Source organism: Lutra lutra, chromosome 9, assembly GCF_902655055.1.
Source record: "Lutra lutra chromosome 9, mLutLut1.2, whole genome shotgun sequence".
Classification (NCBI taxonomy): Eukaryota; Metazoa; Chordata; class Mammalia; order Carnivora; family Mustelidae; genus Lutra; species Lutra lutra.
The window spans coordinates 50,184,757-50,197,582 of NC_062286.1; the positions used below are offsets into that span (position 1 = coordinate 50,184,757).

General features: G+C 52.9%; 3 protein-coding genes across 4 annotated transcripts; 1 reads left to right on the forward strand and 2 right to left on the reverse strand.

Annotated features, from left to right (window-relative positions):
- Positions 1-153: 153 nt before the first annotated feature.
- MOGS (mannosyl-oligosaccharide glucosidase) lies at positions 154-5,904 on the forward strand. The gene is made up of 4 exons (XM_047745573.1): positions 154-2,611; positions 2,805-3,031; positions 3,516-3,712; positions 3,952-5,904. The coding sequence occupies exons 1-4, from the start codon at positions 2,269-2,271 to the stop codon at positions 5,693-5,695; spliced, it is 2,511 nt and encodes an 836-aa protein (XP_047601529.1). The 5' UTR covers positions 154-2,268; the 3' UTR covers positions 5,696-5,904.
- A 176-nt stretch (positions 5,905-6,080) lies between these two features.
- On the reverse strand, positions 6,081-8,634 carry WBP1 (WW domain binding protein 1). Of its 2 annotated transcripts, XM_047745591.1 has the most exons (5): positions 8,301-8,634; positions 7,869-7,970; positions 7,228-7,330; positions 6,918-7,094; positions 6,081-6,747 (listed from the first exon to the last, which is right to left on the reverse strand). In XM_047745591.1, the coding sequence occupies exons 1-5, from the start codon at positions 8,367-8,369 to the stop codon at positions 6,293-6,295; spliced, it is 906 nt and encodes a 301-aa protein (XP_047601547.1). In that variant the 5' UTR covers positions 8,370-8,634; the 3' UTR covers positions 6,081-6,292. The 2 variants fall into 2 exon arrangements, with proteins under 2 accessions (XP_047601547.1, XP_047601548.1); XM_047745592.1 differs by lacking the exon at positions 7,869-7,970 and having other exon boundaries at positions 8,301-8,626.
- Positions 8,635-9,015: 381 nt separating this feature from the next.
- Positions 9,016-12,792, reverse strand: INO80B (INO80 complex subunit B). The gene is made up of 5 exons (XM_047745586.1): positions 12,613-12,792; positions 12,190-12,382; positions 11,858-11,976; positions 11,518-11,687; positions 9,016-9,638 (listed from the first exon to the last, which is right to left on the reverse strand). Exons 1-5 carry the CDS (start codon positions 12,668-12,670, stop codon positions 9,108-9,110), a joined length of 1,071 nt encoding a protein of 356 aa, XP_047601542.1. The 5' UTR covers positions 12,671-12,792; the 3' UTR covers positions 9,016-9,107.
- Between the last annotated feature and the right edge of the window lie 34 nt (positions 12,793-12,826).

Below are 12,826 nucleotides of genomic sequence, written 5' to 3' on the forward strand. Positions count from 1 at the left end.
TGAGAAGTATTCTTTTTTTTTTTTTTTTTAAAGATTTTTAAAATTTATTTGACACAGAGATCACAAGTAGGCAGAGCAGCAGGCAGAGAGAGATGGGAAGCTGGCTCCCTGCTGAGCAGAGAGCCTGATGAGGGGCTCAATCCCAGGACCCTGAGACCATGACCTAAACTGAAGGCAGAGGCCTAACCCTCTGAGCCACCCAGGTGCCTTGAGAGAAGTATTCTTTTAAGAAATTTTGCAGCCTATAAACAATATACATATATAAAGTAGGAAGTATGTATATGTGTGGGTATCTGCATGTACTTGGTTGCAGTGTAGAATTACTTCTATCCTGGGTTGTAGGAAAAAATGCTTGATTGCTATGGGTTTAAAGAACTTCAGAATGCTTAGCTAGGCAATCAAGGATCTGTAGACACTGTCTTCTGTATTCTTTGCCAAATACATTTTCCATTTTGTTAACAGTGTTACTACAGTGTTACTACAGTGCTGCTCTGCTTAAAAGGGTGCTATCTTCAAGAGCTGGTTTTTCCCCCTCCCCCTTTAAAAAAGAAACTACCAAAAAACAAACAGCCTATCAGGAGGAAGTATGGTGTAGCGAAGAGCCAGAATTCCTGGGGTTGAAATCCTAACTCTTGTCCCTAAGTAGCTCTGTGACTGTGGAAAATTAGTCTCAGTGCCTGTTCCCTCACAGATAAAATGGGGATAATTGTACCTATCTCTTAGAACTGTTGAGAGGATTAAATGAGCCGACACCTGTAAAGCACCTAGAACATTACTGGGAGCAAAAGTCTTGTCTAAGAGGGCTTATGCTGTAGCCAAAAGGATACTGACAGCCTAGATTTGTTCCTCAGCTCGATGGTTAACTGACTGTTATCTCTGGCCAGATTTTACCACTCTTCTCATCTGAAAAAGTGGGGATGGTTCAGACATTGCTGTAAACACAGATTGAATGCTGGCACTGTGAACTTGAGGTTGGGGCTCTTTTCTCTGTGTCCCCAGCACTTTGTATAATCCCTGATACACATCGTGTGCAATAAACATGTGTTGAATTGACAGATATTTACTATCTACCTTGTGCCTGTAACTTTGATTAGTACACATACAAAGATGAATAATGAAATCCAGGGATGTAATAAGTGCTACAATAGAGATATGAACTAGATGCAATAGGAGCAAGAAAGATAAAGACAGGAGTGACTATTGGGATTGGTCAGAAGATGATTGTTGGAAGAGCAAAAAGTCTACCAGCGGAGGAGGCGGTGTCAAATAGATTATAGCAAAATAGTAAGTGGACATGCAGCATACAGTATTAGCTTTAAATAATGAGTTTGGATGGGAGCTAGAATAGCATCATGGTGTTGAGTAGGGTTTTTTAAAGGATGATAGGGACTTGTACTTTATGAACACACCTTTTATGCGAAGCTGTTGGTGAGAAACAAGTAGCTAAATCCAAGTTGCTTTTCTGAACCATCATTAATTGTGATGTTAACTCTCCTGGGTCCCCCTGAAGTGCAGGTGCTACTTCCTACAGCCTTCCCTCCCCTGGATATAATTGATCCTTCCCCTAAGCTGTTTTGCTTCTTGGGTTGTAGAAAAGGAGGGGAGAGGGGTAAAATGCATTCTTTAAAGTGCATGCACCACCATAACAGTCCTTTTAGGGTTCAGCTAGATAAGGAATCCTAGACTGTCAGAGGGTTGTTTAAAGACATTGTTGGAACAGAGCTCAAGCTTCCTCTTGGGTCCACTCTGGCACATTTCACTTAACTAGGAAGGAAGTCACGGGCGTGGGCAAAGTGATCCAGACTGTTTCAGGTTCACGGGCTCCAAGCTGGCCTCTTCCTGGCTCTGTGGCCAGTGCCAAGTTACTTGAACTTTCTAGGCCAGTTTTCGTTCACCTATTGGGGCAGTTAAATGTAAAACACTCGGGATGGCACCTCAGGTTCTTAACAGATATTCATTTAAAAAACAAGCCAATGTGAGATTACTTTTCTCTACTAGCCTGTGAAATCCGCGAGGATGACAAAGAAACTCTGGAGACAACCAGCCCTTTGCCACGGCGGTGGCGGCTGTTCCGGACTCGGAGACTTAATCTGACGTGGCGGGGCGGGACTTCCGGCAGGAGGCGGAAGCGGAGCGGAAGGCGCGGACCGGCAGGTGCGGCTGACAGATCTGTGGACGCCCGGGCGCCTTGCGCAAGTCGAGGCGAAGCAGGACTCGGGCTCCATTGCCGCCTCTCCGAGCTCCCTCAACGCAGGCCTCCGTGCTGGGATGGCTCGGGGCGAGCGGCGGCGTCGCGGAGCGGCGGCCGACGGAACGCGGACAACTGAAAGGACGGTTCGGGGCAGCCCGGGACGACGGGGCAGCGAGGCCCGTGGCTCTGCCTGGAGAGCGGCTCTGGGCGTCGTGGTCCTGTCTCTGGCCCTGGGCCTGTCAGGATGCTGGCTGCTGGCGTGGCATCGTGCGCGGCGGGCGGTCACACTGCACTCCGCGCCCCCGGCACTGCCTCCCGATTCTTCCAGTCCCGCCGTGGCCCCGGACCTCTTTTGGGGCACCTACCGCCCTCACGTCTACTTCGGCATGAAGACCCGCAGCCCGCGGCCCCTTCTCACTGGTAACTGGGCCTCGGGACGGGCGGGTAGGCAGGCGGATTCTTAACCTGGGAGCCCCAGCTTCACGCAAGAGCAAGAGTGGGGAGGGGTGTTGTTCCGGAGAGTTATGAAGAGGGATGACCCTGAAATTCTCGGAGACCCAGAGGGACAGGTCCCCTGCTCTCTCTTTGACTTACGTCGCCATTCTACCCCTAGGACTGATGTGGGCTCAGCAAGGCGCCACCCCAGGGACCCCTAAGCTCAGGCACACGTGTGAACAGGGGGACGGCGTGGGTCCCTATGGCTGGGAGTTCCACGACGGTCTCTCCTTCGGGCGGCAACACATCCAAGATGGGGCCTTAAGGCTCACCACTGAGTTCGTCAAGAGGCCTGGGGGTCAGCACGGAGGGGACTGGAGCTGGAGAGTGACTGTAGAGTCTCAGGTCAGGGCCTCAGGACACCCTTCCCCCAGCCCAGACTCCCTCCACCCTTTCTTTGCTGGCATTTCTGCCAGCAAATGCAGTATGATGTGGCAGTTAACTGCAGGGGCTCCAAGTCTGGCTACCTGCCTTAAACAGTGTATGACCATTTCTATTTACTATCCGTAAGCCATGGTTTCCTTTTTGCAAAACGGAGATACAAGTAGCACTTAACTCATAGGATTATAAGAATGAAAGAAAATGATAAATGATATGTAGAGTTCTTAGGATAGTATATGACACAGAAGCACTCTATTATAATTTCCCAGCAAACCCTGTGCAAGCCTCTATACCTCCTCTCACTGGGTGCTCACCCTCACTGACCCTCAACACCGTAGACGTATGTTTACCATGTTGCTCCTGCATGGTGCCCCTTTCAGTAAGGCTGAATTTCCAGGAGATACTGCCAATCTAATGCTGTGTTTTTCTGTCCTCCTTGGTCACCCAGACCTCAGATACCTCTGCCCTCCCTTTGGTGTCCCTGTTCTTCTATGTGGTGACAGATGGCAAGGAAGTCCTAGTGCCAGAGGTTGGGGCCAAGGGGCAGTTGAAATTCATCAGTGGTCACTCCAGTGAACTTGGTCACTTCCGCCTTACACTTACGGCACCAACCAATCCAGGGGACACTGCCCCCAAGTATGGCAGGTAACTGGGGGAAGAGTGTGGGGGTGATGGTAGGGGTGGTATGGGTCCTGACTTAGCCTGATTTCTATCTCCCCCAGTCTACCTTCTTTCCACTGGTTATTTCCCTCCTCACCAGGCTCCATGTCCCCTGCACTGCCAAGACCCTCCCATCCTGACTCCCGGTTTCCTCTTATTTCTCTTTATATTCCTCACCATTTTCTCCTGAGTAATTTTTTCTTATTTATCTTCTTCCCTTCAAGCTACAATGTCTTCTGGTCCTCCAACCCAGGACTTGCATTGCTGACAGAGATGGTGAAGAGCCGGCTAAACAGCTGGTTCCAGCACCGGCCACCAGGGGCTTCCCCTGAACGCTACCTCGGCTTGCCAGGATCTTTGAAGTGGGAGGACAGACGCCCAAGTGGGCAAGGACAGGGACAAGGGCAATTCTTGATACAACAGGTGACACTGAAAGTCCCCTTTTCTGTGGAGTTGGTATTTGAATCGGGCAGTGCCCGGGCAGGAGGAAGCCAACCCCTGGAGCAGCTGGCAGGCAGCCTGCTGACCCAAGCCCTGGAGAGCCGTGTTGAAGCCTTTAGAGAGCACTTTGAGAAGACTTTTCAGCTGAAGGAGAAGGGCCTGAGTCCTGAGGAGCAGGCTTTGGGTCAGGCTGCCCTCAGTGGCCTCCTCGGTGGGATTGGCTACTTCTATGGACAGGGTCTAGTGTTGGCAGACATGGGGGTTGAGGGGTCTGAGCAGAAGGTGGACCCAGCTCTCTTTCCACCTGTTCCTCTTTTCACAGCAGTGCCCTCCCGGTCATTTTTCCCACGAGGTTTCCTTTGGGATGAGGGCTTTCACCAGCTGGTGGTCCAGCGGTGGGATCCCCGCCTTACTCGGGAAATCCTAGGTCACTGGCTGGGACTGCTCAATGCTGATGGCTGGATTGGACGGGAGCAGGTGCTGGGGGATGAGGCCCGAGCCCGGGTGCCTCCAGAATTCCTGGTGCAAAGGGCAGCCCATGCCAATCCCCCAACCCTGCTTTTGCCTATAGCCCACATGCTAAAGGGTGGTGACCCTGCTGACTTTGCCTTCCTCCGCAGGGCCTTCCCCCGTCTGCGTGCCTGGTTCTCCTGGCTCCACAAGAGCCAGGCAGGGCCAGTGCCACTATCTTATCGGTGGCGGGGCCGGGACCCTGCCTTGCCAACCCTGTTGAACCCTAAGACGCTACCTTCTGGGCTGGATGACTATCCCCGGGCTTCACACCCTTCGGCCAGTGAGCGGCACTTGGACCTGCGGTGCTGGGTGGCCCTGGGGGCCCGTGTGCTGGTGCAGCTGGCAGAGCAGCTAGGAGAGGCTGAGGCAGCTGCAGAGCTGGGCCCACTGGCTGCATCACTGGAGGCAGAAGAGAGCCTGGATGAGCTGCACTGGGCCGCAGAGCTAGGAGTCTTTGCAGACTTTGGAAACCACACAAGAGCAGTGCAGCTGAAGCCTCGGCCCCCAGAGGGGCTGGTGCGGGTAGTGGGTCGGCCCCACCCTCGTTTACAGTATGTGGATGCCTTGGGCTATGTCAGTCTTTTTCCCATGCTTCTGCGGCTGCTGGACCCCAACTCCCCCCGCCTTGGGCCCCTGCTGGATATTCTAGCTGACAGCCGCCATCTCTGGAGCCCCTTTGGTTTGCGCTCCCTTGCAGCCTCCAGCCCCTTTTATGGCCAGCGCAATTCAGAGCACGATCCTCCCTACTGGCGGGGTGCTGTGTGGCTCAATGTCAACTACCTGGCCTTAGGAGCTCTCTACCACTATGGTCATCTGGAGGGTCCCCACCAGGCCCGGGCTGCCAAGCTCCACAGTGAGCTCCGTGCCAATGTGGTGGGCAATGTGTGGCGGCAGTATCAGGCCACAGGTTTCCTTTGGGAGCAGTACAGTGACCGGGATGGGCGGGGCATGGGCTGCCGCCCTTTCCAGGGCTGGACCAGCCTTGTCCTACTGGCCATGGCTGAAGACTACTAAGGGAAGGGTGGTGAGAAGGGTGGCAGGCCTGCGCTCTGGAATAGAAGGACAAGGTCTCTAGCTTCTGCTCCCAGCCCTCAGATACTAGTGCTTCAAACCATCCTCAGCTCATCTCAGGTGTCTCCTTACTGTCATCCCACACAGCCCTGGGGTGAATGTGAATTCAGAGTCTATTTTTCTAAATAAATGGAAAACCATGACAAACTCTATTGCTTTTGCCAGCTCTGCCTCACCAAAAGGTCTTAGCTCAGTCCAGACCTTAGGACTGTCTACTGTTCTTCAGAGGAGGGTGGGAAAAGTGGTCATTACATGTCCCCTCCAAATCCAGTTAGGTCAAGTGCAATGCATCAAGTTGAGTACTAGTCCACCCAAATTCACAAGCAGCTGGTTCACATCTCTTTAATGAGATCAAAGGCTCCTGTGTATGTTTTTGGGGGGTAGAGCTAGCACAGTCCCCCAAACACTGCCACTCTTCCTCAGGACTCCACCCCTTTCAGGAAGATTCGAGATGGCAGGGAGAGGCCAAGAAGAATTCAAGGATTTGGGCCCCAGGCTGTTTCTAGTGGGCAAGGAATTCACCCACCCTCCCAAAACTGTTTATGGGATGTCCCCTTCACTGGAAGCTAGCCCCACAGGAGAGACGTGGGGTACAGGATCGAGGGGCAGCACACAAGAGTCCTCCAGATCTGGTGGGGTGGCACTAGCCCTAGCCTCCTTGACTGGCTTGCCCTCACTGGAGTCAGAACTAGGGCAGAGCTCAATACCTGAGTCACCAGTCAGGCGGCGATAGCGGCAAGAAGGGGGTGTGGGGGCAGGGCTCACCCCCGCCCCAGGCTCACCCTCCTGATGAGGGGGTGCACTCTGGTGGGAGGAAACACCTTCCACATTTGTTCCCTCGCAGTGGGCAGGGCAGCTAGAAGCAGAGGAGCAGCAGATGCGGTCACTGGAAGCAGTCAAGGGGCAACCTGAGGCTGCAGTGTAAGGAGGCGGCGGTGTGCCGGGGCGGTGAACCACATCCTCATAGGCTGGGGGTTTGAAGGTGCTGAGGAGGCCTGCAGGAAAGAATGGCATGGTTGGTGCGGCAGCCAGCGGTGGGATAGTGGTATCTTTGCTATTAGGGAAAGTGTGCTTTGAAATGTCTGAAAAGGGAAGGTGGGGATGATTCAGGGTTCTGGGTTGGGAGGGGCCACTGGCAGTGTGCCCAGAGCCTCAAGCCACTCACGAAGGTCAAGCAGTGAACCGGTAGGGACAGGGCCAGCCCCATGGCATGCCCCGTGGTAGGCCAACAAGTTGATCTCGCGCTGGCGCTGCTGTTGCTGCAACCGGAGTTTAGCTCGTCGATGACGGAAGGCGCAACAACAGCTAAAGAGGATGAGGACAGTCCAGAGCAGCCAGAACCCTGCAAGGGGTGAGGAAGGAGGGTCTTAGATACCTCCCAGGTAGACAGAGGTCCATGAAGGTTGGAATATTGATGCCCGACGAATTTTGAGAGTGAGCAGAAGGACCCGAGAATAGCCCCCTTGGAGACTCACACCAGAGCTCATAGTAGTAGGTGCAGCAGCCCGTCTCCCCGCAGCAGTGACCACTCTCACAGAGGTAGGGCTGGTTGTTCACTCCTGGGCAGAGCTCTCGAAGCTGGGAGCAAGGAGGCACTTAGAACCAAAGGAGATCCCAGCCCCAGGCACTGTCCACCCCACACCCCTCCATGCAGGGACGTAGTCCCACCCTGTGAGCCAAGTTGAGCTCAGAGAGATCTCTGGGGAGGGGAAAAGTGACAGTGAGAGGAGTGTTCAAATATCTGAAGGGCTGCTGACACGGCAGAGGATTTGGCATAACAAGAATCTGTCTAGAAAACAAGATGCAAGGTGTGGACATACAAAGAGGCAGATTTCAGTTCTGCGTACAGAGACTTCTCTCACACTGGGGCTGGCTCCCAGGGTATTTTCTGTTAAGGGAGTGTTTGGGCAGAAGCCAGGGGGCAGTCTGAGCTACCTCAAAGTCTCAGACAATGGGTAAGGGGTTTAAGGCAGTTTCCAATGCTAAGATGCTTTCATTATCCACCCTCCCCCCACGGGCTGCCTCCCCACCCCCACACTGGATCTTTCCACCCCTGGGTCTCAGGCTTCCTAGGGTAGAGGAAGGGCCATTTGAGACACAGAGCAGTGCTCCCAACCAGATGGGATTGCTGTGGATGATAAAGGATGGCATCCAGGGCGCGAGTCTGGGTTCCAGCTCTTCTCCAAATTGCTCCCTCAAGAGAAGACGCTGCCGGACTCTGTTGTGACAACAGGCACACAGAAAAACATCACAAATAACTGTTGCAAGACAGAGGGAGCTTCCCTGGGCCTCACTATGCCTTTGGTCACTGGAGAGCCACTGCAAGCTTCCACTGCAGCCATGGGATGGGGGGTCTAAGAAGCTGCAGGCAAAGTCAACTGCATCTACATTACAAAGTTTAGACAAAGAGTAGAAGGGACATACTTAGGAACTTCACAGCATCTTTGGCTACGTGAGTTCCTCCCCAACCCCCCAAAAGGAAGGGACAAGGAGAGGGTAAAGAGAAATAAATGGCTGTCGTGATAGGTTTTTGGAGCAGTCGGGATACCTGCTGTTGCGGCACGCGAAGTGCCCCCCAGGCCTCCTCGCTGCCGTTCCCGCTGCTGGCCTGAGCCATGCCTCCACCTACAGCCCCCGGTAGACCACAGCCTCCTCTATCGCCAGGCGCCCCGCCCCTGCCACTTCTGCCGCCACCGCCATGGTCCCTGCCCGGCCCATCTTCGCTGCCGCCACCATCACTCCGCGGCCGGAGCTTCCATCCGGGGAGAGCTCTGCCAACTAGCACCCAGATTGCTCGATCCTACCAATCAGCGACGCCCGCCGGAGGACCGGCCAATAGGAACGGACCAGAGGTTTCTCCCAGGGACCAATCTACAGCAGCGCCTCCGCCACTCTCCCAGACAACAGGAGCTTACACAGACAAAGAGCCGGGCAAGGTTCGACCATGGCCCTGACTGACAGCGACAATAGCCAATATGGACAACAGAACGGGCTCGGAATTGCCAGCCAATAAGCGGCCGTCCAGAAAAGCAAAGTCTCCGCTGATTGGCTTGAGCGCCTTTTTCGGGGATGATGCAGAAGGCCTGACCAAGCCAGGTAACCCCACTGGAAGAGGCGGTGCAGGGCAAGGGTCGCGTTCCAAAAGTGCCCCAGTGTTCTTGGGGCCTAGTGGCCGTTTCCCATGTGTCGACGCAATCTCGTGACGGCAGTGTGTGTACAGTGCATTGGCCTGCCCATACCCCACTTCCCCAACTCTGTACAAGTCGAGGCACCGGATGAAATTTAATAATAGGGTGGGGAACATAATAAAAACAGGACAAGGGAGAGGTCGCAGAGTCCGGGTCAGGTCAGGGACTTAAGTAGCCAAAAGAGGGGACCCGGGGCCCTCGGGACCCCCAAGCCGTATCTGCAAGTTGATGCGGTAGCACTGAAGGCTGCAGAGCGCCTGGCCCGTGCGGGAACAGGCGTAGCGGCGGGGGTGTGGGCAGCCGGGGACCGAGCATCGAGGGGGAGGGCCAGATGGGGACGGCCGCTGGGACAATGGCGCGGGGGTGGGGACGCCAGGTGGGAAGGAAAGGGTGGAACCCTGTGCCCCGCTGCTGTAGCGGACCATGGGGGCCGGGGCCGCGGTCCTTCCACCGCGGCGCTCGCCCCGCGCCGCCCCTCGGCCTCCCCGGCCACTGGGCGCCGCGGTCTTGGTGAGGCGCTCGATAGTCTGGTTCTTGTGCTCCTCCGCCCGCCGAGCCGCCTGCAACCGTCTCTTTCGCGCCCTCTCCTCGCGTTTCAGCAGCATCTCTTCGGTGAGGGCCGGGGCCGGACAGCCCCCAGCCACAGGGAGCGGCAGGATCGGGGAAGGCTGACTCCGCGCCTTCTGCAGCAGAGCTCGCTGGGGAGAGACACACCGAGTGGTGTCAGGCGGACGACGTCTGCCCAAACCGGGGTTGGGGGGGCGGGGACGACAGTGGGGATGTGGAAAGCAGGCTCTTGAGAAACACTGGCCTTGAGGGTAAGGGGGAGATGAGCACCCTCTCCAGGAGCCTTAGTACTGCCTCCTCCCAGATCTCCAGACTTTCATCTTCAGATCCTTGACTCTAAACAAGAAAAGCATTAATGGTTCCTGTCTGCCCTGAATACCAAAACTCTGTTTACCACCTCTCTGGAGGTGTTTTTGTTTTTTCTGTTTTAAATCTTTTCATCTCATTCCAAACGGTGGGAAAAGATCTTTGCTTCGTGTCACCGATGATGCTACAATTGAAGAAAGGGGGTCTGGAGGTGATCTAGATTTAAGAGTGGACCCACAGATGTGTCCAGTTAGTCAGAAGCTGCTCTTAAACAAGTGGCATCTCACCCAAACCGACAGAGAATTTGAGAAAATCAAGAGCATGTAGTCACAAGAAGCTGTCGTTTTTGAAAACTTTGAAACTTTTGAAACTTTGATATGCACTGAAAACAAAATAGACCTCAGGGTGACTATGCAGTGTATTTATAGTGGTGCTGCTGTACATATGGATCCCTTTAAATGTGATATGTTCCTTGGGATGCCTGGGTGGTTCAGTGGGTTAAAGCCTCTGCCTTCGGCTCAGGTCATGATCCCAGAGTCCTGGGATCGAGCCCCGAACTGGGCTCTCTGCTCGGTGGGGAGCCTGCTTCCTCCTCTCTCTCTGCCTGCCTCTCTGCCTACTTGTGATCTCTGTCTGTCAAATAAATAAATAAATAAATAAATAAATAAATAAATAAATAAAATCTTTCCCAAAAAAATGTGATATGTTCCTAATCAATTATGAGGACTTATTTTGCTACACAATTTGCTAACATATTACACAAATTTCAAGAAAAATATTTTTCTTTTTAATATAGTGTGTAAATTAAAACAGAAAGTTACAGGCTTATGACAAGTATAAGATGCTACTTAGGGGAATGGCTTTGTTAGCAGTAAGTCCTTCAGATTTTTTGTTTTGTTCCTGAAGCTTTGCCTTGCCTGTCTGGTTAAACATTTGACTAATACTGTGTTTGATTTTGGAAGTATTCTAATGACACAAAATTTGAATAAAGTTTCTCCTGGAAAAAAAAAATCTTTTCATCTCAAGTGGATAGCATCAATTGGATTATTGCTCAAGCCCCAAACTGAGGGTTACCCTCGATTCCTCTTTTCTGCCCGCTCCCTAACTCCCAACAATTATTTCCAAAACATATCCAGAATCCATCTGATGTCCTCCACCTCCATAAATTCACCTTGGTTCAAGCCACCACCACCTCTCACCTGACTACATCAATGGCTTCCTAGCTGGTCTTGCTTCTACTCCTTACCTGCACTAAGAAGCCAAAGTAATCTACTGAAATATAAATCAAATCACTTTCCTGTAGACAATCCTTTCATGCTGTAGTCACACTTATTTTTCTCCTTGACCACTACTAGGCATGTTCCACTCTCAGGGTCTTTGCACCTGCTGGTCTCTGCCTGAAAAGCTCCTTTGGTATTGGAAATGTAATCTCATCAGAGAGGTCTTCCCTGCCTTCCCTATCTAATGTTGTCTCTTTCCACCACTTTCCATTTCATCACCCTATTTTTGTTATAAACCACACTTTTCACACTTACTTACTTATCCCCTCCCCCAACACACACACACACACGAATACCAGCTCCATGAGAACAGAAACCTTTCCTTTCTTCCACTATTGATATCCCCACTACCTAGCAACATTCTTGAGACATAGGAAGTTCTCAATATATATTTAGCCAGTGAACAAAGAATGAACCAACTTGCCTGTCGAGCAGTGAGCAGCCGCTCGTTGATCTCCTTCTTGAGATCTCCATTGTCATCGAGTTCCCCCTTCTCCAGGGCATCCAGCCACCTCTGTTCCTCCTCTTCTTCTTGACCTCCTAAGCCCCCTGACAGGTCCCGAAGTGGGGAGGGGGACAGATTACTGTCTTCATCTGAAAAGCAAAGTTGGAGAGCTAAAAGTAGAATTGTTCAGATGGAGAACCCTAATGTGGCCAAGTTAATACTGAGACACTCAAAATTCTCACCCTCCTCAGAACCAACCCTCTTCCGTTAACCAGATATAATGAGAAGCCCAGTTTCCCCACCTCCAGATTCTTCTCACCCAGCCAGGCACGGTACTGCTCAAGGGGGACTCCTTCCATTGGTTCCTCTTCATTGTCCACAACCATAAGGGGAGAGGGTGAGCGAGGACCCTCAGGGATCACAGTGAAAGTAGGAACACTGCAGAGAAGCAACCACTATGTAAGTTGAGCAGTTCTCCTCCTGCTTGACAGTTACAACCAGCATTCCCCTACCCCCCTTGGGTTCTGCCTTCACCTGGGCCCTGAAGTCAGTGTCCACCCTCTGTCTACTGGAAAGCCCAGCCAGCTTCTCCCTCTATCTCTGCCTGCTCCTAAATTTCCCCAAGTAAAACCTTGGCTTTCTTGGCCTCACCTCTTGGTGCCCAGGACCTGCCCACCCAGTTTGATTTTGAGTTTAAGTTGGGGCTTAGCAGGTGACGGCTGCGTTGGCCCAGCCTCCTCTTCCTGATGGTGTTTCTTCTTGTGTTTTTTCTTGTGCTTCTTATGCTTTTTCTTGTGCACTCCATGGCCGTGGGCACCCGCCAGACTCAATTCCAGCGCTTCCCCTGCGTAAGGAGAGCCTGTCAACGGTTTACGACAAGAGCGGGACAGGAGGAGCCTTGAAGAATCCAATACCCGCGAAGGGCCCCACTCTTCCAGCCCCACACGCTGTTACCATAACAACAGACTCGCCTTTCTCCTTCCCACCTGTGGCGAAGTACCCCGGAGGCTCGGAAGAGCAAAATGGGATTCCTTTTCTGCGAACGCCTAACTTGCTTTATCGACCCGCGCTTACCGGGTTCAGGGGCTTCCATAGCCCCAGGGGTGCTCCCCCGCCGCCACAGCTTACTCATGGGGTCCTGCAAGAAAAGGGGGCTGGAAGTGGTAGGGACACATGCTGACAAGCCTTTTCCGCCCCGCCGAAAAACCGACTCCGGCAAAATAACAGGCTACTTCCGGTGCGTAACAACCATGCTTGTGCGGGCTGAGCGCTGAGGCTAAAACCCTCC